General features: G+C 38.0%; 2 protein-coding genes across 4 annotated transcripts; one reads left to right on the top strand and one right to left on the bottom strand.

Moving 5' to 3' along the window:
• Positions 1 to 692: 692 nt before the first annotated feature.
• Positions 693 to 20,077, top strand: LOC143892571 (uncharacterized). Of its 2 annotated transcripts, XM_077397291.1 has the most exons (18): positions 693 to 888; positions 3,368 to 3,440; positions 6,577 to 6,620; positions 7,952 to 7,994; positions 8,151 to 8,393; positions 8,872 to 9,024; positions 9,565 to 9,636; positions 11,504 to 11,548; positions 11,661 to 11,740; positions 15,873 to 15,937; positions 16,018 to 16,084; positions 16,242 to 16,355; positions 17,908 to 17,981; positions 18,949 to 19,046; positions 19,217 to 19,273; positions 19,357 to 19,425; positions 19,517 to 19,570; positions 19,755 to 20,077. In XM_077397291.1, the coding sequence occupies exons 1-18, from the start codon at positions 800 to 802 to the stop codon at positions 19,800 to 19,802; spliced, it is 1,488 nt and encodes a 495-aa protein (XP_077253406.1). In that variant the 5' UTR covers positions 693 to 799; the 3' UTR covers positions 19,803 to 20,077. The 2 variants fall into 2 exon arrangements, with proteins under 2 accessions (XP_077253406.1, XP_077253407.1); XM_077397292.1 differs by lacking the exon at positions 3,368 to 3,440 and having other exon boundaries at positions 779 to 888.
• Positions 20,078 to 21,323: 1,246 nt separating this feature from the next.
• Positions 21,324 to 26,933, bottom strand: LOC143892570 (dihydroceramide fatty acyl 2-hydroxylase FAH1-like). 2 transcript variants are annotated; one of them, XM_077397290.1, is made up of 8 exons: positions 26,774 to 26,924; positions 25,374 to 25,447; positions 24,891 to 24,958; positions 22,916 to 23,008; positions 22,631 to 22,827; positions 22,386 to 22,491; positions 22,011 to 22,157; positions 21,324 to 21,687 (listed from the first exon to the last, which is right to left on the bottom strand). In XM_077397290.1, exons 3-8 carry the CDS (start codon positions 24,939 to 24,941, stop codon positions 21,580 to 21,582), a joined length of 702 nt encoding a protein of 233 aa, XP_077253405.1. In that variant the 5' UTR covers positions 24,942 to 24,958; positions 25,374 to 25,447; positions 26,774 to 26,924; the 3' UTR covers positions 21,324 to 21,579. The 2 variants fall into 2 exon arrangements, with proteins under 2 accessions (XP_077253405.1, XP_077253404.1); XM_077397289.1 differs by lacking the exon at positions 25,374 to 25,447 and having other exon boundaries at positions 26,774 to 26,933.
• Positions 26,934 to 27,909: the final 976 nt, after the last annotated feature.

Here is a 27,909-nt window from a genome sequence, read left to right as displayed (position 1 = left end):
TACTTTTCAAAATATATCCTCATCTATTAACGGACGCAATATACACTGGTGCCCACCTATTATATGGCACCTAATCACATTCATCATATAAAAAAAGGGTGGCGATTGCAGGGTCTGGGGAGGGCTAGATGTACGCAGCCTTACCCTGCTCTGTAGAGGGGCTGTTTTAGTGACTCGAAACCTTGACTGCCAGATCACAATGGAGCAATCTTACCGTTTCGCCAAGGCTCGCCCTATTACTCGCACACACCATATATGCACCGTTTGGTTGCCGGATTTTTTTTGGTTTTTGGGACTTTTGTGGAATTTCCGCAGGAAACCCACGTTTGGTTGCTGGGCCCAAAATAATCCCAAGAACCAAAATAACCCCGCACGAAACCCTACACTGGAAAAATAAAATACTCCCAGGAACCAAAATAATCCGAAGAACCAAAATAAGCCCACGAACCAAAAAAAGGTCGCAAAAGAATTGTTTTCTTCCCAACAGTTCAATCACCAAACTTTTTTTCCCAATATAGTCCGGTCAACCAAACATGGGTATTTTACCGGGATACTTCCAGGGAGTGTATTTTATCGGTGCCCTAAAAAAGCGTTAGAGTCTGCCTCACATTACAGGGGTGCGAATAATCCTAGAGGGGTTGCGAATTTATCAGCGCCCACAAATAAACAAATACACATTTGGGGGTACTATTCACTTGTTGCCTGGATCTGGTCGGGGTCTGCCTAACCCCAGGTTGCCAATAAAAAAAAAAGTAAAACCCTCGACATTCCGGTTGCTGGGATTATGTCCCAGTGAGCAATGTCGGCTGCCACAGAAAGGCGTCACAGCAAGCTGGAAGAAGCCCTAGAAGTGAAATCTCTTAGAAGAATCATCAGTGCATATCTCAAGTAACTTCTTCAACTTCCTCTCTTTTTTCTCTGCTTTATTTTACGCTCATCAAATGTGTTTCCTTGTCCTTTTGAATGATTAATAGGGTTTCTTTAATCTCGTCCTTATTTATTGTATATAGATTTTTTTTTGTTGGTGAATTTTGCATTCTCTTTCTCTCTAGGGCAGTTGGGATTTCATCTTTCGTGTCATTGTATAGGTAAACTGTGTTATTTGTCTTTTTTTTTATGTTACTATGTAATTACTATAGTACTACTACTCTTTTAAACTTTAGGGGCGCGTGAACTTGATTTATACTTCTATTTTTACTTATTTCCACTTTTTTTTCTTCAAGATTTTGTATTGTTAATGATTGGTGAATTGGGTATCTTCAATCTTTGTTTGGAATTTAGCCATTTTCATGAACGATGAGAGCCATTAACACTGTAGAGTGTCTTTTCTGCCATTTATTTTGTATTAGTTTTGTGCAGAAGATTTCTTGTATGATTTTTTATTTTTGATTGGCAAGCTGAGTTTAGGCTAGACCCCTACCAGAAATATATTTAAGAAAAAAGAATTACAAACGCGTATAGCACAATCCATCTCTATCATTATTTACAATACTCTCAAGGGGGGAAGAGATAGCTTCAATATCAGCATCAAATCCTTTAATTGGGCAGTCAATTTTTGAGAGGTAATCCGCTGCTCCTTTGCCTCGCGCCATGAATGAGTTATCTTCCACTCTTTTAGGTTCACACATTTGTCTTTAAGCTCAGCAATAGCAGGGATTTTGCGCCATGGGCACATGAAAGCCCCAGAAATAACTTTGACTGCCAGTGCCACCATGGAAACAACCTTGATCCAGAGTCTAGAGGCTTGGCGTTGGAGGGCCAACTTTACACCCTCCACAATCGCATCAATTTCAAGTTCATGAATTGGGGCGAAGGAGGCCACCAATTGCAGCCCCTTCAATAACATCACCATTGGGATTGCGAAGGAGGCCACCAATTGCAGCCCCATCAATAGCTAGTGACGCATCTGTATTAAGTTTCATGAATCCCTCTTCAGGTTTTTGCCATGAACAGGAGAGCTGCTGTTTAATGGATTTGAAAAGGGGGAGTCTGAAGTTAAGAGCAACCTGTTTACCCCGGAAGTTTTCTTCTTCTCCTAGGTTCAGGAAGAGGATACGATGTTTGTTCATCAAAAGAATGTGTGATAGAGTAGTCTGTTTATGATTTGGGGTTTGGCCGTGGATACGGCTATTTCTGTCGGCCATATATGGTAGATCGCAGCTCCCAAAGCGACTTTGATAGCTATGGCAGATTGCCTTTTCCCTCCCGAGTGATTTCTTGTATGAATTGAATGCTTCTTCATCCCCGATATTTTGGAAATAAAGCGAAATTTAAATTTATTAGGCAAAGTAACAGTGTATCTGTTAGGAAAGAATGTGGAATTTTTAATGAAATTGACAGTGTATCTGTTTGTATTATGATTCCCTTTCCATAACAGTTACAGACTTTCATGATTAGCTATTAGCTTGTTTTTTTTTTTTGGTTTGAAGGCGGCGGCCGTATTAAAAGAAAAGTATTGCAAATCTACACCAGTGGGTAGAGGTTGCCCTATACAAAGAATCTCTCCTAGCACCGATTTAGCCAACCTATCCGCCAACTCGTTGGGAACATTCTGAAAATAAAAATCACTACTTCTACTACCCTTTCAAAACTTTGTCAATAAGCTTGTCAAATTTCCAAGACCCCATGCTAGCACCCTTGGCACAAGATATAACATTGGAAAATTTGTCTTCCACGAAATCACATGGGCCTCAATTTCTGAGAACTGGGGTTATATCAGCACGTGCCTGTTCTTATACAGGAAATAGGAAGCGCACTTATTAGATATCATGAAAAAATTTCCTATACAGGAAATAGGAAGCACACTATTTAGATGTCATGAAAAATGACAATTCATCATGATGGAAAGTAGAAATATTCTTTTTACTGCCCATTACTCTGATATTAAGGTTTGAGTGATGGCATAGTGGGTAATGTGATGCTAGCTTTTGCCATCAGAATGAATTTTGGGAGATCTCAAATCCCCATAAAAACTCAACGGGCAGGCATATTATGGAGAGAATTATCAGTTGCCTTTGCTCACTAAATCTGCCTCTTCATCCAAACCTTATGCTTTAAAGTATTCTTTTATTCTGAGGGTAAATGTAATTTTTCTTATTCCATTTACTTTTATGTGCCTTGTTTTGCGTTTGCCATTGAACTTTATCCGTAGTCAGTTTTAGTGTGATGCATTATTTGGTACCTTCAAAGTTAAATTGGGGCCTGTGATAGCAAGTTCTACTATTTTTAATACTTATTATTGTTCTTTTTGGTTCATCCGTCTGGGTATGGGATTGCTGCTGATACAAGGTGGAGGTTTAGCTTATTGTTTATTTATTCTGTTTCTAAATTCCATATGGATAATCATTTTCCCTATAAACTTATCCAGCTACTCAGATGCCGCAGAAGCAGATGTGAAAAGATATGAAAGATCCTTTAAAATGCTTCCACCTGCCCACAAGGTATTCATCTTCTCAAATAAGATAACTTATTCTGTTTGTGGTACCCTGCGATGGAATTTATGTGAGGGCTGGTTGGTTGCTCATCTGCAAGTAGCTTGAATCTGCAAAAGCCATATGCATATTCTTGAAGTGATTCCAAACTTTTGGTTACATTCACATACCTATATTCCTGCGTATCAATGATAAACCCTATATGACATGGAAAAGACATAAAGAGAAGACAAAATAGGACCACATCTTTTTTAAGGCGACGAGTTGATGACTTGTAGGAACGAAGAGAAAACAAATCTCATTTGACAGAACACGTTCACGGATGAAGTGCATGTCCTCTTCGATGTGCTTCATGCGATCATGCTGGAGAAGATTATTTGCTATGCTGATTGCTGCCTGATATTCACGATATAGCCGCATAGGGTATGGAATTGAACTTGTAACTCCTTCAAAAGATGCTGCAACCAAAGTAATTCTGCCTCTCCATGAGCCATGATATTGTATTCTGCCTCATCGCTTGATCTAGCAGCCATAGACTGGTTCTTGCTGCACCAACTCCGCCAAGTAACGAATTTGCCACCTACAAAGGTGCAGTATTTAGTCTTAGATCTCTTGTCATCAACTAAACCTGCCCAATCAGTATAAAATAATGCTTCAATCTTCAAGTGACCATGGTTTGCAAATAATAATCCTTTCTCTGGGCATGACTTCAGATAGTGAAGGATTCTCTCAACTGCTTCGAGATGGAGAATCCTCGGAGCATCTGTGTATTAACTCACCACACTCATTGCATAGGAAATATCTGGTTGAGAGATAGACAAGTGCAGAAACCGACCAACCAACCTATGATACATATGAATATCAGACTAGAGAGGTCCATCTAAGTCACTTAACTTTTGACTTGGATCAATAGGTGTCTCTGCTGGCCGAGACCCCAACTTTTCAGTATCCCTGATTAAGTCCAATGCGTATTTTCTCTGAGAAATAAAAGTACGATCTTGGGCCTTGCTGCTTCAATTCCAAGAAAATACTTGAGTTCACCCATATCCTTGTTCTCAAAATCAACTGTTATAAATGCCGTCAACTGACGGATTTCTGAGGAATTATTTTCAACCACTACAATATTATCCACGTATCCTATGAGGATCGTGATTGGAGAACCTTTCCTCTTAGTAAACCGAGTGTGGTCAGCATGGCTTTGTGAATACCCAAATCTTTTCACGGCCTCGCTAAATTTCTCAAATAATGTTCTGGAAGACCGGTTCAATTTGTATATGGATTTCTTTAAATTGCAGTTTGCTCACTTTATTCTCTGCGTTTGGGAACTTTAACCCTTAAGAGAAGACATGTAGATTTCTTCCTGCAAATGACCATGTAACTCAACTCAACTCAACTCAACTAAGCCTTTGTCCCAAACTAGTTGGGGTCGGCTAATGAATCCTTAATAAATTTTCACGAAGAAGGTGAAAGAATCTACCGGGCTCAAATGACCATGTAACAAATACATTTTTTTATATCTAGTTGATGAAGCTCCTAAGACATTGCAGCCAGGGACAGAAGGACTCTAATGAGATTCATCTTTGCGACAGGAGCGGATGTTTCTTTGTAGTCTATCTCATACTTCTGCGTAAATCCTTTTACAACCAGCCATGCCTTGTACCGTTCAACTGACTCATCGGCCCTGTGTTTGATTGCGTACACACACTTGCTTCCCACCTGCTTCTTTCCTTTTGTCAAGTCCACTAATTCCCAAGTTCTACTTTTAACTAGGGCCTGCATTTTATTATCCATAGTTTCCTGCGACTTAGGATCAACCACTACCTCGAAAAACCTGGAGGTAAGAGATATAGAGGACACAGAAGATAGAAAAGCACGATAGGAAGGAAAAAAGGCAACATATGCTACAAAATTAGAAATTGGATACAAGGTATACTGACATTTAGATTTCTGATGTTTACTTGTGGAGTGCTTGTTATTTTCCATGAAATAGTAACTGTTGTTATTGCTCCAGGTGCAGTATTGTACCAACTCCTTAGTTTTCTCTAGTTGGGTCTCTTCTCCAGATGTTATAGCTGAAATTGTGAAATTCAGTTGAAAATTGAGAAACCCAGGAATAAGTTGTCTTGTCAAGAAGTGCCTTAAGCTTTTACTATCTCTGTTCTTTACCGTGTCTTTCTGTTTGCTCCTATATAACCTTGATTTCTCCTTGAAATTCCATTGCTGCCTTGTTTATTTTATGTTATTACCTGTATTTAATATTGCTGTTCATTCCAAGGTTTTAAATTTCGGTTTCAGTTTCAGTTTCAGTCTGCACGAAAATGGAAACATTTTTGTTTTGGTGGAAATTTCGGTGGAAATCTTGTATAATCACAGAACTGTATGGAAACATATGCAAATGATGATTGTTTTTAATCTAAAAAAAAAAAATATGCAAATGGTGAAATTTTAAGATGAAACTTTGGGAAATGCAGAATAAGCACAAATACATACTTAGAAATCATCACATAAGCAAGAAAGCCATCCATAATGGCTTAATCACATCGAACATCTAGTGACTTGCATTGTTGCACATGTCTGGAATAGTAAAGTCAATAAAGTAGTAATCGAACTCTATTCCAATACCACCGAGTTTTGGGGTATTATTTGTCTCATGCAGATCTGACATACCATGCATAAGATACTGCTACTTTGCTGTGCAGTCCAATGATGCTGCCTACCAAATATCATTCTCTACCTTGGTGAAATGAAATGAAATGCAAATAATGCCATCTTTCCATTTTTTGTTGTTCCGATCATTTCGGTTGAATTTCGGGAATTTCGGTCAAATTTCAGGAATTTCGGTCAAAATTTCGAGGAAATAACGACGCAAAAGGAAATCATGTAGATTTCGTTTCCGTGGGGATGGAAATGGAAACATTTCGGTCTTTCTGGGGAAATTTAAAACCTTGGTTCTTTCATTTCCTAAATCTCTTCAACAATGGTTCTTTCATTTCCAAAATCTCTTTCTATTTTGGGTTTTACGGTCTTTGTTGATCCTGGGCATCATAACCATTTAAAATGTTTTTTCTTCAGCATGATATGCTTGCGATTTCTTAATTCGTCGAACTCCCGTTTAGATATTGACATGTTTTTTATGCTTGTGCAGGCTCTTCTCTCTCATTTCCCCCTCAAATTTCAAAGGCTCACAAGGTATATGATTTGTCCAGTTACAGTCTTTATCTGACAGTAATTATTGATTCTTTCAACTTACATGTTTCATCTGACAGTGAAGGAGTTTGTAAGGTGGCTCTTTTGAGCTAACAACCACACACCTACCTGCAAAAAGAAAGTACGATGCATGTTTGGCTGTGGGTAAACTTCTTGCAAGGCCATTGCTGAAAATGGTATAGCAGTAGTGGACACATTTCATTTCCTTAGGCTCTGTTTGGGTACAGGTAGTTACCTTGTAGATTGGCGGGTATAAGTAGTCAATAGGAGGAGACAAATATTTGATTTACATACGATATACCTTGTAGAATAGTGATAAGTAGTGTTTGGTTGCCAACCTCGTAGACCAGTGGGAGAGGAGGGGTCTGGGATACAATGATGTGTAATGAGCAACGATCAATATTTTATTTTTGCCAATTTCCTACATAGGAGCCCAGCTTAGTTTGTCGAATAGCCCGGGCGATAAAGTTATTATTTTGGCACATTGGAACAGGTTTATCATTTATTTGAATTGACTATTTTGAAGAAAAAAAAACGCTCCAATTTGGTTGGCACACTAAGTGTGCTCTTAACCAGTACCAGAGTATCTCTTGTTGAGGTTGTGAAATGCTATATCTCTCTATCTTGGTATCACATGTGTCTGTCATATGCATGGTCCCTATTTATAGGTATTACATTTTGGTCTGTTTACATAAGTTTTCTTCATTTAACAAAAAGAAAATGGAAGGCCTATTAACAAGCGCAAAATATTACTAAGGATAGAACAAAACTCTATTTTTTTTTTTTTGAGAAGGTAACTATTTCATTTCATCTGTAAAAATTTACAAATTGACACACGGGACAAGATGTCCCTGTGACTGTACAATAAAAGCAAGACTATAATCTTATGTAATCCCCGTGATATCGTTAAAAGATATTTCCGTGTCTGATCGGATTGCACCCGCCTTTGCTAAACTCTATTTTTTATGACCTATCTCGATTGTTTACTTTGATTTCTTCACAACTTTAGTTGGTTGGCTTTCATGGAGTACTGTAGTTTGTTTAATAAACTCTACAATGAAATATGCGTATGAATTAATAAAGTAGTAATTTATTTTCCCCATGTGTCTGCATGATTTTGCCTTCTTTATGTCGCATTCTCAAGTAGGATTCTATTTTGTGCTTAGAATTTAGTCTTTTTTTTGCATAGCTTGACCTTAAAGAATGGTTGAATTCACATTGTGAATGTATTTCTGTGGTTTATGCTGGCAACATGCATGCGATTAATGAATATTAAAGCAGATTTTGATTACTTGGGCTCTCTAACTCTGCAGGTGTATATCCATGAATTCATTTTTCATCTTGAATATGCTTCAGGTGATTTGCTACTCTGCTTGTTAATATTCTAAAAAGGTGTTACTCCTTATTACCGTAGCGATCTTCATTATCCAAGACCCTAAACCCTAAAATCTAAAATGAATTTGTTGATAATCAAGAACTGTTGTTGATTAATCATTTTGCTATTGCCTGCAGGCATTTGACCCTCCACTCGACATGAGCCAGGATATAGACATTTGTGAAGATGAAAATCTAGAAAATGCCCCTGGGGATTATACTCAATCAGAAACTAAAGTCAACTTAGTGGAGAGGAATTGTTGTTCCCGGCAGCACACGTCGACTAGTGGGAGAACCTGTTTTTCTGAAACTGAGCAAGCCAGCTTTAGCGAAGGGAGTGATGTGATTCGCAAGTCACAAAAAAGGAGGACGGGTAATGAGGTGCCTGCAATAACCACCTCACTCTTCTCAAAATTCTTACAATGCTGTAAAGCCCATGATTTTAAATTTTGGCCGAAATGCCGAAATTTCGGAGTTCGGCCTGGGCCGACACCGGAAGTACATTGAATCGAAATGTTACATAATTTCCTCGAAATTTCGTTTCACCCTTATTTACAAAATTTCTACTGAAATGTTAAAGATTTCCACCGAAATTTCCACTGAAATTTTATACATTTCGGTGGAAAAAAAAAAACCGAAAATTTTGTTGAAATTTTACATGATTTTGGCCGAAATTTCCAACGAAAGTACGAAACCGAAATATTTCGGTTTCAGTGGTGGCCGAAACCAAAATTTAAAACCTTGGTAAAGCCTGGTACATGCTTTATGAGCAATGGATCAAAAGTTCATGAATGCTACACATGATCAGGGTTTTCCTATGTTTTTCATTTAGAATTTTGACTTATGTAGATAATAACAGGAGGCACGAATGGACAGTTTCTGCGAGTCTGTTATGGGAAGTTGGTCTGTAAGCTCTGAGGACAACCCAGGAGTGTGTAGTGCCAGTGCAGATGGTGTTAAGGTTGTCAATGACCAAGCGGGTCTTAATTCGGCCTCTACTGTCAATGGAAATGTAAGCGTGCACCATTATCAAGTAAAAAAAATAATTCTGTACAAAAATTTGGTGGTGCCTGATTTATTGTGATGATTTGCTAAGACTTGTAGCCAATATTAATGACTAGTTAGTGCCTAGCAACTTGTTGATGGGATTGGTTTTATGATGCGAGTATCCTTTTTTCTGAAACCTCATTCAGAATTGTCTTTTCTTTTTTGATTTTTCATTTTTACAACGCGCCTCATTAATTGGTTTTATAATTTTGAATAATCAACAACAGTGTTACCCAGTTATTTTTTCTAGTGTTAGAATGATTACCTAATATTGATGCAATTTCTGATATTGGGGTATGGCTGTTGTCTTTGACAAGCCTTTCTATCCATTTTCTGTTCTGAGTTTCTAATTTCTTTTATTTGTTGGTTCAATGGTTCTTGTTTATGCAATGGTATTCACATATTGTTTCAATAATGTGATAGAATGCTTGTATAGAACGACAATTTCTTATTATTATTTTTGTTTATGAACCACAATTTCTTATTTTCTGTTCTATATTTTCAGGTGGACTCTCCGCCACGTTGTTGGTTGGACCCGTCACTTCAGTTGAATGTTCCTTTTGTTGATGTTGACAAAGTATGCTTTCTTTTTCCTAAATGTTGTATTTTTAATATGTAAGTTCTGTTTTTCTTTTTCTTTTTTTGAATGGCTAAAATTTCATTCAAAGAAGGGGATCAAGATCGTCAAATACAAACATGATAAAATAAAAAGGGAACGAAAAAAGAAACAGGCCCTAAAGAGCCCAAAAAAGAGTCAAGGCGGTAAAAAATTGAACTATGAGGCTGGCTGTGGTGACTATGTAAGAATTAATACTCTTATTGCATACCTATTGTATATAAACTTCTGTCAAGTTCAGATTACAAAGGGAGATACACAAGCTGTAGGAGCGGGACCCATCTAGAAAACATCTAACAAGTGTAGGTTTCCGGCCTAAATAAGGAGTTCAGTGGTCCTTTATTTGTCCAGAATTACGCACCTTATTAGGTTTAGCCTCTCAGATCTGCTGCCACCATAAAAGGTTCATACCATCAGTTTCACATCCCCTAGCTTTATAAGATGCCCATCATCTTTACAATATTCCTGAGGTTCTCTGAATGCGGTTTAACTCAAGTCAGCAATAGCAATATGACCACTTGACCAGCATAGGGCCTCCGTAAGGGCCCTCACCAATTTGTCTTGTAATAACTGTGCCTTTATTCATTTCAAAAAAAAAAAGCCTTTATTCTCAATTTCACAGAGATTCTCTTTGTACAATATTTTCATGTTCTATATTTTCCTGATTTTTGTCCCCTCTTTTTTTTTTCCTGAAAAAGTCGCATTGCATTGGTTACTTTTTTTTGTATTATTTTGCAAGTCGGCCTTCATTTTGAGGGTTTGACACCCTTCTCTGATCCGACAGTTAATTAAGTGGGTCTACTGCTTATAATAATGTCCTTCTCTGATCTGACAGTTAATTAAGTGGGTCTACCTTTTATAATAATGCTTTTGTTTGTTGCTTACAGTTGGATTGATTCATAAATCAGCTCAAGCATGGTTAGAGAAGTGACAACCAAATATAACATTTGAAGAATATGTATTTTAGTGAAATGTGTATCTGTACAATTGGTTCTCTATTATTATTCATTTCATCATGGATCTATGTCAATCAATTAAGCGGTCGGTTTCCCACAAGCTGAGATCAACAACCAAAGTGGTGGCTAAGCTCGCTGAGGATGGTGCTGCTTGTGACTCCATGCTGAATTGCTGAATTGCTGATTTGCGATCCGCTTCCATAACATCTTGGGGATTTTAGTTCTGTTTGTAGTTATGTTCTGTTTTTGCTGAGAGGGCATGTCGTCCTGCTCTTATTGTGTTTTCTTCGAGCAATGAAATTTTCCGCTAACTCCTCCAAAAAAATAACTAGAGGTGTATTCATTCATCTTGGAATTGTCAGTTGGTTCCTTTAGTTACCATGTTCTGGTTCTTTACCTTTTACCATAGTTTAATGTCTTGTTATTTGTAGTGTTTGCACGTGTGGTTTCTGTGTTGGACACTAGTGTGGTACTATGAACCGGAATTAAACTCCCTCTTCTACTTCATAACTATCCATTTTATTTTATCATAAAATTTAAGCTTGGTTTATTTTTTCATAATGAAATCCATGTCAATGTGTAGCTTCTTTTTTGGCATCACAATTATGCAATTAGTTGCCTGTTATTTTATCATTCGAAAGAAATGTTTTAACCTGTAGGACGGAGTTCCGATTGTCCCATGCTGCAAGTATTGGATATTGTTGGCATCCCCTTGCACTAGTCATTTAACATATTGCCTCGTAAACTATATTTGCTTAGCGTGTCAGAAAATTGATGACTCGTTTCACAAGAATTGCGAATTTTGTTTACTATTATATTTTCGTTTCTGTTCATGTCTAATCAAGTGATGTAAAAGATTTATTTTCTGTCAGGTGAGATGTATTATAAGGAATATAGTTAGAGATTGGGCACCGGAGGTAACAAATCATTTCATGTGTTTAGGTTTCATGCAGTTTCCCACAATATGTGTATCCTTTGGAAAATGTTAACACCTTGTTTTTTCTTTTTTCTTTTTAAAATTAATTACAGGGGCGAAGAGAACGTGACCAGTGCTATAAGCCCATACTTGAAGAACTTGATCGCCTATTTCCTGCCCGGCACAAACATAGGTATACAATACACCATATAATTATGTCCAGTGGTTACCGTTATCAGTTTTTTTTATCTTTGTTTATTTTTTCCTCAGTTTCTGGTTCTTTTCTTTTTGTTTGTTGTATTTTTGGGACTCTCTTGGTCTCGTTTTTTTAATGATATCCTTTCACCATTAAAAAAAAAAGTATATATATATATATATATATATATATATATATATATATATATATATATAGAGAGAGAGAGAGAGAACGGTTCCTACACATATGTGTAGATAAGTTATCTACACACTAGCTTAAAATACAGTGGGGGCCACATTATTTGGGTGATCCAAACCATTCATTTTTAAGGCCCTCACATAGATAGGGTGTCCACAAAAAATCAGATCCATAGGATCATTCTAACCATTCGAACTGTGGAGGCAAAAAATGGACTAATTTGTGAAGGTTTAAAGACATCCATTTTACCTCCACAAATCGTAGGGTTGGGATGATCCTATGGATCTGATTTTTTGTGGACACCCTATCTATGTGAGGGCCTTTAAAATAGATGGCTTGGATCACCCAAATAATGTGGGCCCCCACTGTATTTTAAGCTAGTGTGTAGAAAACTCTCTACACATATGTGTAGGAACCGTTTTCTCATATATATATATATATATATATATATATATATATATATATATATATATATATATATATATATATATATGAGGAAAGTGTTGGTGAGCTTAAGCTCACCAAACTTATGGTGAGCTTAAGCGCCCCAATCACATGGGTCCCACATTTTCTGTGGTGATCCAAACCATTCATTTGCAAGGCCCTATCATAGATAGGGTGTGTACCAAAAATCAGCTCCATAGGATCACCCTAACCCCTCCATTTGTGGAGGACAAAAATGGGCAGATTTGTGGACAAATAATGTCTGTCCATTTTGACCTCCACAAATGGATGGGTTAGGATGATCCTATGGAGCTGATTTTTGGTACACACCCCATCTATATAAGGGCCTTTCAAATGAATGCTTTGGATCATCCTAACAAAGTAGGCCCCAATGTGATTGGGCGCCTAAGCTCACCATAAGTTTGGTGAGCTTAAGCTCACCAACACTTTCCTCTCTCTCTCTCTCTCTCTCTCTATATATATATATATATATATATATATATATATATATATATATATATATATAGAGAGAGAGAGAGAGAGAGAGAGAAGTGTTTCTAAGCACGTGCTTAGGGAGCTCCCTAAGCACAAGTGGCTTAAAAAGCCACCGATCGGTCGCTTTTTTGGACCCCGCAGAGGTGGACCCGCCATACGAACCAATCGGTGGCTTTTTAAGCCACTTGTGCTTAGGGAGCTCCCTAAGCTCGAGCACAGAAACAGGGGGTGGGGCCATGGGGGGGGGGGTGATCCTAACCATTCATTTGGAAGGCCCCATCATGGATGGGGGGGCCTACCAAAAATCAGCTCCATTGGATCACCAATGGTTGTCCATTTGTGGGGCCAAAAATGGACAGATACTGTTTGTCCACAAATCTGTCCATTTTTTGCCCCACAAATGGACACCCTAAGGTGATCCAATGGAGCTGATTTTTTGTGGACATACCCATGAAAGGGCCCATCAAATGAATGCTTTGGATCCCACCCAAAATGTGGCCCCACCCTGTTTCTGTGCTCGAGCGCAGAAACCATTTCCTCTCTCTCTCTCTCTCTCTCTCTCTCTCTATATATATATATATATATATATACATAGTAGAAGAGAAAATAAGAGAATTTTTTGTAGAATTACACATCGCTCTTTTGACTTTTTTAACAAAGGCACCCATTCAACACACATATTTTCAATCCTACCCCCTCCTTTATGCTTTTTAAGAAAGGCACCCATTAAAGCCAAATAATTTCAATCCTACCCCCCTCCTTTATGCTTTTTTAATAAAAAATCTATAGGGTGATCTTAACCATCCGATTTAAGAGGAACAACATATTATGGAAACCTCTATAGATTGGAGGGCTAGGATCAGCCTATGGAAATGATTTTTGGGGCACAACCTATTTATGTTGTGTTCCATCACATAGACGGTTTGGATCAACCCGTGATGTGGTCCGTACAGTTCTTTGTCGGCCCGTGCATCGCACGGGTTTTTTTACGTGCATCATATATATATATATATATATATATATATATGCTGTCTTACAAGTGTAGTTTATCTTCACAACTTACTTTGCACTGTTTATTAAGCAGACTTATTCAACTTTTAGGATGATATGCATTCCTTGATTGTTTTTTCTTCTTAGATATGTAAGCAATTATCGAAACCCTGATCTCATGTAGCTTATTGCTGTTAGATTTTCAAGATGAATAATTTTTTAGGGAAGTTTGAATAAATGATATACGGGCTGTTAATGAGTCTTCAAAATTTTAAATGTGGCATGTGGTTGTTTCATTAAAAACAGTCTATAAGGTTTGGTTGACCTTGCCCTTCTACGAGGCTTCTTTTCTGAGATGTCTTCCTGTCAATCAATCTCAGGAAGTTCTTTATCTCCACCATATGGTGGTAGTTCTTATTTTTTCTTATGATAAAAAATATTTCTACATTTCCTCTTGAGGGTGGCATTGTGCATTTGCTTCTTTTCTTACCGCTCCCTCTGCTGCCTGGAATTGGATCCTCAAATGTACTGAACTATTAATAGTATCAGTATTAATTTGGGAAATTCCCGAATACAACTCGATATAGTATTGAGCTATCCACTAGAGAGAAAATATGTAGGGAGCTGATGGATCATTTCTTTTTCTTCTTCTTTTGAATGATTACTATTATTAACTAGATAAAAAAAGTGATGGTGCTTCTTTTGGGAATCCGGGTGCAGCTGGAATTGGTGGTCTTCTTAGGAATGATAGAGGTGAAGTGATTTGAGCTTTTTCCGGTCCAATCGGTATAAGCGATTTTTCTGATGCGGAAGTAAAATCGGCTTTTTCCGGAATATTACATTTAGATAATCTCATCCTGGACAAGGTGATAGTAGAAGGGGACTCGGCCAATGTGGTAAAGTGGCTTTCGGGTTCTGCTCCGCCGCCTTGGAGATTTCTCAGTATTATGGATGCGATCTCTGATTATGTTTCTGATTCGGCTGCAGTTTTCACTCATATCCTGAGATCGGCAAATGGCGAATCTGATTCCCTTGCCAAATCTGGGGTTAGCAGGGCTAGTTTAGAGTGGTTTGATTATCTCCCTCCGTAAATTGTATTTTCTTTTTCGTTTTCTTTGTATTTTGTGAACCTTCTCGGTTCCTTCCATCAATATATTAATATTAAAAAAAAAAAAACTAGATAAAAAAAGTCTGTACAAGAAATGACCAAAATGTCACCAACTTTTCCTAACCACCTCCTCATTGGTGAAAGTCTCTCCCTCAATTGTAAAAGGTCCTAGAGAGTAGGATGGTAAGAGTCTCAATCCTTGATTGGTGGAAGTCTCTCCCTCAACTGTAAAAGGTCCTAGAGAGTAGGATGGTAAGAGTCTCAATCATCTCCACTTCGGACGATTCATTAATTCCCAAGGGCATTGAATATGTAAACCTTAAACACCCCTCCCCACCACCACAAAAGTGATCTCCAATAATACCAGAATCCTCTGCATTCCCCATTATCCATCGATGAAACATCAAAATTTAGCTTGAGATTCTTTGGTGAATGCTACTTCATTCTCTCCACGACTTTAATTCCTCTCTCAGCTCATCAGATTTACTCCCAATGTCACCTTAAATCCTCACTCTAAAGGTTCTTTTGACCCTTCAGCTTTTTGTTTAAAGCATAGATACCCATTCTTTTGTTCCTAAAATTCATTCCATTGTGGTCCTTCCAAATTGTCAAGCTTAATTTCGAGAGAATATGGCCTCTAGGTGTAAATGAGCCCAAAGCCCTTGCCTCGAGTAGAGAAGAGATCGAACCTAGCATCACTCACTAATTATCATAAAGGGGGAGAAGTTGAAGGATTGTAGTGTTGATGGTGGGTTATTCTATCCTTATAGATATCTTGATATATGTACTTAAAAGGATGTGAAGCTATTACCTTTTTCATATCTTACGCATATGTGATTATGCCTGTTTTGTGCTCTTTCGGTTATCGATTAAAGTCCCCATATTTGGTTGTAGGCCTCCTTGCTGTTTAGTCCCTGGGGCTGGACTTGGGAGGCTGGCTTTGGAGATCTCATGCCTTGGTATGTATATAGTGTTGAATTATTACAAATTGTTATAATATGTTTCAACTGTAAGAGATTCACATAGTTTTTCTCAACAGGTTTTATAAGCCAAGGAAATGAATTCTCGTACTACATGATGATTTGCTCTAGTTTTATTCTTAACCAGTAAGAAATCATCTATCTAGTTCTACTTATATTGTCGGTTAACATTATGGAATGATGTTTCTTTTTCCCAGAATGGTCTGTGAATATCCTTCTATTTGGTTCCTTTATTTATTTATTTATTTTAACTACATAATTTTGGGTTTCTATCCTTTAATAGCACCCAGAATGCCGGGGAGTGGACCATTTATCCTTGGATTCATAGCAATTGTAATTCTCTTTCAGACGATGACCAACTTCGTCCTGTTGCATTTCCAGATATTCATCCCGCAAGGTATTTATTCTATGCCTTAATCCCCACTAAGAAATCGAAGGGTTGGGATGATACTACGGAGGTGATTTTTTGGGGACACCATATCTATGTGAGGGCCCATCAAATGAATGTTTGGATCACCCAAACAATGTAGCCACACTGTATTTTAAGCCCACGGAATTGTATATCATAAAGAACAATATAGTTTTATTTCTTTTGGTTGATTTATGGACAAGCCTTGCATACTCTAGGGATATTTATTTCCTTTGCATGGTCATTGATATTGGAGGCTCATGTAAGACACCAATATGCGAAGTGACACTTTAAGAACCTAATACAGCAATGAGATTGTCTACAATTTATCTTTCATGCTGGTTGTTTTTAAAATCGACACTATTACTAAAGCTTCTTGAAGTTTGCACGAGATAGTTGTAAGTTATGACTAGATTTCAGTTGTTCTGCACATCCATGTGAGTCATGTGACCTACATTGTGAAGTTAGGAGCTGATCGGTAGAAAGTCACCCAACAGAATTTGCAGTTGGCAGTTTTCCACCTGAGAAACTCAGTTACAGAGAATAAACTGCCCGGCAAGGAGGCCTGCCTTATCCCCCCTTTCAACTATTTGTAAAAATTATTTTTAAGAAATTCATGCACATCCCAAGTCACCTCCATCCCTAGGGATTCTTAAACGTAATTTTGATGGCTCCAATTTGGGGAATCCAGGGCCTTCAGGTATTGGATTGGAGGAATGAGGAAGGTATAGTTATATGGGCATTTAGTGGCCCAATAGGGGTGGCAGATGCTAATGAGGCGGAAGTTCGTGCCATTCACCAAGGAATTAATTTGCTGCAGAATGTAGATCTGAATAAGGTTCGTGGTTAAAGGTGATTCTCTAAATGTCATTAGGTGGCTCAAAGGTTCTGCACCCTCGAGATTTGCTGCATTGTTTGTTGAGATCCAGGATAGAATTGGATCCTCTTCGATTTCCTTCAACCACATCAGGCGGCCAGCGAATGGGGAAGCTGACAAACTTGGTAGAGAGGGAGTCTTAAAGGAGAGAATTGAGTTTTTTTATTTTCTTCCTCCGCAGTCGTTTCAACTTCTGTATTTTTTCTGGGATCATGTTTTCTTCTTAGCTTTGTACCTTTTGTGACCTCCTCGGCCTCTTGCTTTAATATATTCTCATTTGCCGTTCAAAAAAATAAAAATAAAAATTCATGCACATGTTTTTCATTCATTTGTTGCTGTTCTTTTGAAACTTATAGAGAAGAAACCAACCAAAACTTGTTCCTGCATTCATAGTTTCTCCTAAATACCGGACAAAATTTAGAGTAGACCAAAAAACCACTTTTAGAGAAGTCTAATTGAAAATTGAGAATGTTGTAACAAAACCCAAAATATACGCAATATATGCAGGGAAGGTATCTTACATTCTTTCTAGATGGTATTTGTTAATATTCCTTCTTGGCCCTTACAGTTTCCAGTAGAACAAACGTACTTCTAGAGAAGTTCGAGCCCAGTATGTTTCTTTGTGAGCTCAATTTACAATCGCTGACTAGGTTTTGCAAACAGTGCAGGAATTACAGAAGGATTTTCCATGTGTGGTGGCGACTTTGTCGAAGTCTATAATGAAGAAAGCCAGGAAGGTATGAAACTGATTCGTTTTTCTTCTTTTGTTACGTATCACAGTCATTGCCAAGGAGTTGTAATATAGGTAGGGGGTAATCTTTATTACATTTCTGTTGAAGATACCAGCTTTGGGTATTTCAATTAGTCAATTGCTCATCTAGTAGGGGTAACACTAACAGAATTGTGTAATGGGATTCCTTGTCTCAGCTCGTGTGAGAAAGGGAAAAGGGTTCCGGTCATTCACCGTACTTGGTGAATATGTGGATCAGTACCAAATTTATTTCATCCACTTTGGTACTAAACCCATATGTTTCAAACCCTGCATGGGAAAAGTCTATTTTCTCTAGGCTCCTAGTTGTCATCCCAATCAAAAGACTTCATCTCTGTCATCGAGCTACACCATGTCCGACATTTTTTCCCCTCTCTCATTTCACTACAGCAACGACGGCCATATTTTACTCCCCTTATATGCCTTATTGGTCTAGAATTTTGGCTCTAAACGGTCTTATCCTGGGATATCACCAAGATAAGGCGTGGTAAAAGGTTACTACATGTTACTATACAAGGTTAGTACAGGATGGCAGTCAATGTTGGATTGTACCATCACCCTAAAAAAAACTATGTAAATGCCTCTTGTTAACTTTTTAAGACCTGGAAGGCTTACTTTTTTGAGCAGGTAAGCTGGGATTGAATCCATGACATCAAGGTTGTGACATTGAGCACTTCTGATTCAACTATGAGCTCAACCCTTACGTTGAAAGAGCTTGTTCAATTACTTTAAATAATCTCTGACTTGAGCTTTGCAGAAAGATAATAACTAGTAATAAGCTCTGCTTTCTTCTCTAGTGGGTCTTTTGTATGACAATTTCTATCATCAAGGAACTTCGTGTGGTGTCATTTTTCACCTAGACTCACCTCTTTACCATCTACTTTGTTACCTTTAACTTTATCATGGTTATGGAACTCTGTATGGTGTTCTTGCAGGATCTTGGGATGCTGTTGTAACTTGTTTCTTCCTGGATACTGCACACAACATTGTTGATTACATTGAGATAATATCGAGGATTCTTAAAGATGGAGGAGTGAGTTCTTTTTGGGTTTGTTTCATAAAATTATTCTGCAATAATACAAGTTTGAGGAGATCCTTTCATTTTTATTGGCCTCAATTTTCTCAATCGAATTCTCAAAAAATGCCATTATATCTAATTTACCACTAAAATATGCAATATTGCTTAATTTCTTCTATTGGCAGGTGTGGATAAACTTGGGGCCCCTACTTTATCATTTTGCAGATGCATATGGTGATGATGTAAGCATCTTGTTTTAACCTCACTTTTTCCCCAAGGTTGGAATGGATATTATAATGGATCAGGAATTGTTGTTTTCCACCAGGAGATGTCCATTGAACTCAGTTTGGAAGATGTGAAAAAGGTTGCTTTTCATTATGGATTTGAATTGGAGGTATTTCTGTTTATTTTCTTTATTTGCATCAAATACAAAATTACAAATATTCAAGTGTAATGGTTGGGCTTATCCTTATTCTGGATGACAGATGGAGAAAACCATCGAAACAACTTATACTGCAAATCCTCGATCGATGATGCAGGTAAACCTTCTACCTTGTTGATCGAACTGTCAATATATATATATATATATATATATATATATATATATATATGAATGGTACCATAAAACACCAAAGGGGTAAATATCAATATTTTTAAACTAGCTGCAATTGTAATATTAAAATTTAAAACCATAATGGTAATCATGGATGTGTTTATCTGTAGAACCGGTACTCCACGGCATTCTGGACTATGAAGAAACGAAAAGTCTAATGACCCTGTCCTCGTCGTCAAAGTATATGTTCGGATTGTTATTCTTTTACAAGTGATATGTAGTACAGGGTTACTACTACATTTCATCTATAAAAAAACCTTTGAGACTGAGTGTGATTGATTCCAATGTTTTCTAAACAAGTTTGTTTGAGCAGAAGTGCTGATTGACTGCATTAATGAAGGTATATGAGTGGGCGCTGGAAGATGCCTTAAAAAATAACAATGCCTGTTTGGATTGCAAGATATTTATGATGGAAAATTTTTTCTTTTCACAATTTAGAGGCAAATGATATGATTGTGTTTAGATTAGATGGATATTATCATAAATTGAAGATCCCTCTTAAGTAAGAATTGAGTAGGCTTACCATTCAAAAAGGAAAAAGAAAAAAAAATGAATAGGCTTGGTTAAAGTTATCTTCTTCTTTTTTTTCTTTTCCGTAGGAAAAAAGTAGTAAAAATTTAGAATTTTTTCTCCCTTTCCAAACTTTTCCTGAAAATTCCACCCGTCAGACAAGGCCTTAGGTTTGATGCCCTTGTGTGAGAGGTATTGCCTAAAATATAGGCATGACTAGCATTCCTGGCCCATGCTATGCATGTAAAATGGTGGGCCCCATCTCATCAAGGCCTGAGGTAGGGGTGTAATAGGGTAAATTTTTTGGGAATTTTGGTTGAGCTTTTACCATAAAATTGGGTTGGGTTTGTGTTGATTCGAATTCATTTTTAGCAAAAAGCACAACCCGACCCGACCCAAATTGCAACCCAAACCCTATGTGGCTTTGAAATTGCGAAATTTCATACATGGGGTAGTTTACCCTGATTTATTTTCCATGGAAAAAATAAACGACAAGTGAAGTTTAGTATTTGTTATAGATAGATAAACGAGTAGGGTCCGCCATGCCAGGGATGTACAATTAGGATAGATTAGGTACACTAGATCAATTCAAGAAGTCATGCACGGTTTACCCTCTCTATTGTACGTGGGGAAGGTTAAAAAAGAGTCGACTCAAGCTATTTGCACGGCGAGGAATGTCCAAGTAATTTTGCATAAAGCAATTTCAACCCGACTTTTTCAGGAGAAATCAACCACCTCCGATGGATCAAGGCCATGTTTGGCAGCTATGAATTTTCTTTCCATAAAGTATTAGCATATACCGTAGTTGGGTATATTCTTTCACCTTCTTCATTAAAATGTTCTAAAGGATTCATTAGCGGGTGTGGTTGGGTTGGAAAGACTTGAAAGGGACAGTAAGGAAAGGGTAATAAAATGCTAGAAAAAGGAAAAAAACACAGAATTCTATTCCCTTTTTTTTTTTTTTTTAAGCCATTTCTCACTCGGTTCATCATTCATGCCCTCTCAAGTCACTCCAGCCATAAGACACCACTGGGTAATCTTAATATTCCATGGAAAAAAAATTCATAATTGCCAAGCATGGCCTAACACAAAATGGCTTTCTGCAAAATTGCACAGAGAGAGAGAGAGAGAGAGAGAGAGAGAGAGAGAGAGAGAGAGAGAGAGAGATGTGATACATATTTTTCTACACATATTCCATTGAAGGAACGAAGGAACCACAAATCTACCCAAAAAAAACCAGCCAAATTTTGAAGAAACTGCTACAATTGGAGAGGAGAAAGAAAGGATACAAATGAAGAGCACACCCACCCCAACTAAACTTAGGCCAATCTTATGATCAACCAATAACAATTATAACAACCGCGGAAACATTCAAGGAAGCTACCCCTCTTTTTTCTCAACCCGATGAATGAATCATCTGCTCTTCTAAGCAGCTTTTAAGGGGGGGAGCGTTCCAAACACCCTGTCCCATAGTGAAGAAGTGATCCCAAAACCTTTGGTCTGAATTCTGAAGTGATGGTTCAAATGGTAACGCTGGCAAAACACAGAGCAAAACTCATTATTTTTCCATTGCATACAATTCAAAACACATAAACAAAGATGTGCTCACACAGATCCAATGAGAAACCCCGCCTACAAATATGAGAAATGCTAAACTGAAGGGCCCACTGGCCAAAAAAAAAAAAAAAAAACAGCTACAAGAGCACCCCCATTTCACCATCTCACCGCCGCGCTTTATAATGGGACAAAAAATATAAAAGTTAAGGAATAATAAATGCACTTTGGTGAGATGATCCAATGTAAGTGTCGTTGCATAGTTGCATATAGTTGTCGAAAGATTTTTTTTTTCCCTTCACCTTTAGATCCCGATGTACTTGTCTAGATGGCTGTCCATGGTGCAAGTAATAATGAGTAACGTCATACACAACATAACCCAACAGGCCACCTCCAAATAGAGCCGGAGTAGTAGTAGGGGTTGAAATAAGTTTAAGCAGGTTCCAAAACTAGTAGACAAAACATAAGGAATCAGTAACGTTAGAGCAACTATTAAAACCTTCAAAGAACAACCTGTTACCTGTAACTATAACTAAAAGTAACATGGTTGTAAAACAGAAAAAAATTATATTGTCCGGAGATACAAGTCCCTCTGTAGTTGGGAAGTGTGGTGTAAATGAAAGAATATTTCAAACTAAAATGAGAAAGAAAGAAAAAAAAAAAAGTGGTGAACATACAGGATATAGTAGAATTGCAGTTGCGGTAGGAGGGAAAACAAGGCGTAATCCATCCATTGGGTGTTTGTGGTGGCAGCCGTGAAGAAGATAATGTGCAGTGTTTGCCCTGCAATGAGTTTTTATCAAACTTTAGCATTTAAATCTCTAACTGTCTAATTGGCAAGAAAGAAATTAAGTGGACTAAAACCAGTGGAGCTAAATAAGTTAATGAAGAGTAAAACCCAAGATACAAGTACAAAATTTACCAGTAGCCTTTTGTTTTGATGTGAAAAAGGAAGCGGTGCAAAGTGTACTCCACCAATGTCCACACAATTATACCACCAAATATCACAAGAGCTACTTTAGGAAGTGCAACACCCATTTGAATGGACATGCTCACAGACCAACATACAACTGGCAGCCAGATGAGTGGGATCGCCCACCATACTGTGCGTGTTAAGAACTGTTATAAGTTGCAAATGAGTTAGAAATGAAATGTTAAATCAGAGTTGCATACCAACTTAATGATGTACAAGGGAGCAGATTAATACCTCCCAGAAATCACTAGCGAAAAAGCGTGGACCCTCCTTGCTAACAATAGGCTGGTGAATCCATTCCTGGTAAGCTTCACCAAGATGGCCGACCTGTAAAGATTTTGAAAGGTGAAATCATAGAAAAGTGTACAGCATTGGAGTGCAATTATAAATAACTGATAGCAGTGGCAAAATAGGTCTTCCGAAGAGGACTGAGAAAGTCACACAAGAAAATAGGTAAGATCAAACCAAGGAATAAAAATGTTCAGTCATCTTTGAAATGAGCGGATACAAATCTAAAGCAAGGAAGGGTTTTCACCCATGATTAAGTTCCAACCAGAACTTAATTAGTTTTGTGCATGCAAGTTACAAGCATATAGTTATTTATATTTTTGGCTTAGTGCAGTATCTATATGCTATTGGTTTATATTTTTTACATGGTTCATCTTTTGATATATAACTGTATTTTTTCTGACTGTATTTTGTCAAAAACTCTTACGAGTCACGAGTCGAGTTACAAGTCATAAAATTAATAAATCGAGTCACGAGTCGATTCATGGGTTGACAACTATGACTCTAGGCCACAGATCACTCAGTAACAGATACCATAACACTATCCATTGGAAAGTTATTTTTATAGGCAGCAAAGAATAATTTGGAGTTGGCTGCCTAGAACCCTTTTGGATTGTAGGATCTGATGAAGTAAGCAGCGGGGGTTTTGGGGAAGAATGAGAGGTTGGGTTCCTCGTGTAAGGCGATGACTGGGAATGGGATGGCACAAGAATGTGCCTTCCTTCGAATATGTAGAAAAACACAGCAAACTCTAGGTAACAGATCCTGTGACAGTGACGTGACACTATTCTTTGGAAAGCTCTCTTTATAGGCAGCAAAGAATAATTTGGAGTTGGCTGCCTAGAACCCTTCTGGATAGTAGGATCTGATGAAGTAAGCAGCGGAGGGTTTGGGGAAGAATGAGAGGTTAGGTTCCTCGTGTAAGGCGACGATTGGGAATGGGATGGCACGACGATGTGCCTTCCTTGAATATGTAGAAGAACACTGCAAACTCTAGGTAACAGATCACTCAGTAACAGATCCCGTGACACTATTCTTTGGAAAGCTCTTTTTATAGGCAGCAAAGAATAATTTGGAGTTGGCTGCCTATAACCCTTCTGGATTGTATGATCTGATGAAGTAGGCAGGAGGTTTGGGGTGAGAATGAGAGGTTGGGTTCCTTGTACAAGGCAATGATTGGGAATGGGATGGCAGTGGTGGTAAAAAGGATGATGGAGAGGTCAGGTTAGTGGTGAAAAGGTTAGTTCCACAGAGAAGCGAAGACCACTCGCTCTCAACGGTGGAAGGATAATGTTTTAGTGTACTTGCCCTCAACACGCCCCCAGGGCTGGACTCAATTGGAACACCACTTTTCCTATTCAAAAAAGAAGGATGAGGGCGATGAATAGGGTTGAGCAGGATGTGTTTGAGGAGATGAAGGGCGTAATAATGTAGCCAGGAAGATGTTTTTTGGTGGGGTGCTTGTCAGCACGAGAGATAGATAGAGAGAGAGAGAGAGAGAGAGAGAGAGAGAGAGAGAGAGAGAGAGAGAGAGAGAGAGAGAGAGAGAGAGAGAGAGAGACTTTTTTAATTAAAAATTAAAAACTGATTGCTAACAGGCACAACCTTTTTAGCATAGAAGAGAGTGAGGGAAAGAAGGAAAGGGTTTGGGAGAGCGAGAAGCGGAGCGAAGCGCCACACGACTGTCACCGCCATGGATGCTACCTATGCCCTCAAGCGCCAGGGCAGGACTCTCTACCTATGCCTCTGTGTGTGTGTGTGTGTGTGTGTGTGTGAGAGAGAGAGAGAGAGAGAGAGAGAGAGAGAGAGAGAGAGAGAGAGAGAGAGAGAGACATTGTATCCAATGATTTAGTTTATAAATAATTGCTATAGAAGCATCAAAAGAAAATAAGGGGATAATCGAAGGTCATCAAGAGCTAACCTGGAAAACAAGAGGCTTATTCAGGTCCACAGTAAATGGCTGTGAGACCATCTTGGCGCCGTGTAAATCTGGAGTCATGATTAAATGAAAATGGGTTAATTATTAAAATAAAATGTATAACAAACCTTAGAACAACAAAACAAAACTCAACCAAAAGGGAATAGTTAACCCACTCATATCTGCAAATCGTGCGAGTAGGTGAATGCAAAAAGGTTATTTACTCCTAGAAAGACAAGAAAATGAATATGTGCGAGGTGTAACTCCAAAATACTATACTCTAGTTAAGAAAAAAAAGAATGGTTTATAATTTTTCCATGCTAGGACATGATACATGAAACAAAAAACATGATGAAACATATTAGTCTCAACAATCGAGAAATCTCAAGTACATATATTATACTGAAATAAGTGTTTAGATGCTGGGCTCTGAAAAAATAGAAGGGAAAATGATACAAATGTGCCTTGGTCAAAGATGAAACCTACTCCCACAATCATCAACATTCAGCCTAAGCAAGTAATTGGGTCTTAACGAAGGGTCCACTCCCCACAAATCAGTCCTTCACCTCAGAAACAGATGAATGGGCAACATGATAAACACAAATTGAAGCATGTTCAAAAAAAAAAAAAAAAAAAAACAATTTGAAACAATTCTAATTTGGAATGATAGATAAAATGAGAATGGTTCAAGTGCAAATTTACATGTGACCTTATGTTTTTGCATTTATGTAATAAGATAACCGTGTAGCTTCATGTGAAACTATAAACATATATTTAATTAAGCCTCTCATTTTGGTGAAATCCATTCATAGAATAACAAACAAAGCACAGCTGATTTTAGGAGCTCACTCCAGAACTGACGAACAAATGATATCTACGTCGAATGGGGTTATTTTCTCTGGCTATGATCCTTACATACCATAACATGTATTCATTCATAGCTTGCTAACCAAGTCTCTAAAACAGATACTTTTATTGACTCTTCATGCGGGATTACTTACTAAATTCAAACACTCAGAATCAAGTTAAGAGATTGTTCTTTCTATAAGTCCGTATGACTTGCGTAAGGCAATTAAAATCTTGCTAGATTTAACGCTTATCACAAAATCTCTCATTGGAAGTGTGATATATTCAATAATATCACAATCATTCTTCTACTGAAAACATCATACTTTGATAGAAAAAACCTCTCCAACCCAAACTAGGCATGTAAGAACATCCCAAGACACAGACAGTTTGTAATGACTATTCAGTAATCCTTGAAATCTAATGAACATCCTCATTAATTGAACTGGAAACACACATTTTTTCATTTTGTGCTGCCATAAGATCTCTCCTACTCTTGATCCGGATAAAAGGGGCAATATTTGCACGAAAACTTCTAAAACTATATTTCCAAAGACAATTTCAAAATCACATCAATGCTCATTGATCTCACAACAGATCAAAGTTCCCAATCTGGCAAAAAAAAAAAAAACCTCTTCAATAGCGAATCAGAAAGAGATGCTCATAACTACAACAGAACATAGTTTCAACACTTTAAAAAAACAAACGCATCAGAAACTAAATATTTGTCTTCAAATTAACCAAGACAGGTTATCATATTCACCCCAAAAAAAAAAAAAAGAAAGTAAAAGTAAAAAACAATCCAATAATCCACGAAAATGGAGGCCAATTGCATAAATCCGTATTAAATTGCCTAAATCAGCATTAAATAAGAGAAATCTTAAGAAAACCCCTAAAATCCCCAAAAAACAGGATCTAGACCATCAATCCACAAAAGAAACACTCCAAAGCTCAGATCTGCAAATTAAGACCCCAAAATCAGAAAAAAATTCAAAAAAAAGAAGCACGAAATCTCCGAAAAACAATTAAAAATTACCGACCTGTAAAAATGCAGTTGAATTGGAGGCCGGATCTGCAATATTCGATTTCGAAACCCTAGAAATCCACTCGGCCCGTTTTCCTTTCTCCTCCGAAGCAAAACGGAGAAGCAAGGAACGAGTGACGGAGATTTTTTCCGCCTTTTTTCTTTCTAATATAACAGATTCTGAAGACGAATCGTCCGTCGAATTTAACGGAATGTCGAAATGCCAGCGGGACCTCACGTTGGATTCTAACGGTTGCCAGCGAAGAAATTAGACGCTTTTTTGAATTTTTGTCGCCGGATCTAACGCCGTCAAAATCGCCGTCTCTTTCTTTCCCTATCTCTCTTACGTGTTTTCTGTCTGATGGTCAAAGGCCACGTAAAGCACACATAGTACAAAGATGCACTGCGTGCGTAGTACGCTTTTACTGTCTGACTATTGGCCCCACTCATATGATTTAGTTCACATGATCTGAACCGTTCATCAGGTGGGACCATTTATTTAGATGCCATATTCTAACCGTGTATATTTTTGATTTTTTTCCAAGACATTTAAAAAATGGTCCTACCCAATTGACTCTAGTCATTAGTCATTATGGTCTGGTCTTTTCCGCGTGTCCTGTTAGTCAAGCACTCAAGCCGTGTAAGAGAAGAATACGCACCGTGCCTGATACGCTATCTTTCCTTCACCACGAAGGCCATGCTTGGCGACTATGAAAAATTATTCCAAGGAATATTCCTGTGGGCCACTGTGTGACCGAGTTGACACAGGCATCAAAAACCTCTAAAAAACGAGTGAAACCAATATACCCATTTAGACTTGGTTTTTTGTTTTACTAGTTTTTTTTTAGCTAGGGGTGCAACTGGGTAGGGTTCAACCCGAAAAAAGTCGGGTCGGGTTGAGTTCGGATCACGGTTGGGTTGAGTTCAGGTCGTGTTCAGATTGAGGGTTTGGGCAACGACACCCGAGTGGAACCCAACATTTTTTATCAATTTTTATTTGAAGCTTAAAAACTAGGGTCGGGTTGGGAAAAAGGGTTTCTCGAGTCGGGTCGGTTTGAACTTTGTCGGGTTGGAAATTAGGTCTGGTTGGGTCAGGTTCAAGTTGGAAAAAAAGGGTTCCTCAGTTTAGGTCAACCAACCCGACCCAAGTTG

The sequence above is a fragment of the Tasmannia lanceolata genome, unplaced genomic scaffold (assembly GCF_043159265.1).
Source record: "Tasmannia lanceolata isolate RefF3 unplaced genomic scaffold, GAP_Taslan_0.1 ptg000015l, whole genome shotgun sequence".
Lineage (NCBI taxonomy): Eukaryota > Viridiplantae > Streptophyta > Magnoliopsida > Canellales > Winteraceae > Tasmannia > Tasmannia lanceolata.
The sequence above is the reverse complement of the archived record's forward strand: the minus strand, read 5'-3'. Positions and strand labels throughout refer to the sequence as shown.

Bases quoted from the DNA above. Each gene is read 5' to 3' on its own strand.
- LOC143892571 (XM_077397291.1), top strand. From the start codon at position 800: ATGTCGGCTGCCACAGAAAGGCGTCACAGCAAGCTGGAAGAAGCCCTA. The intron at 6,621-7,951 runs GTATATGATTTG...CTAACTCTGCAG, and splicing joins AAATTTCAAAGGCTCACAAG to GTGTATATCCATGAATTCAT. The intron at 7,995-8,150 runs GTGATTTGCTAC...TATTGCCTGCAG, and splicing joins TCATCTTGAATATGCTTCAG to GCATTTGACCCTCCACTCGA.
- LOC143892570 (XM_077397289.1), bottom strand. From the start codon at position 24,941: ATGGTCTCACAGCCATTTACTGTGGACCTGAATAAGCCTCTTGTTTTC. The intron at 22,828-22,915 runs GTATTAATCTGC...AACTTATAACAG, and splicing joins TCGCTAGTGATTTCTGGGAG to TTCTTAACACGCACAGTATG. The intron at 21,688-22,010 runs GTGAAGGGAAAA...GTGTTTTGCCAG, and splicing joins AAGTACATCGGGATCTAAAG to CGTTACCATTTGAACCATCA.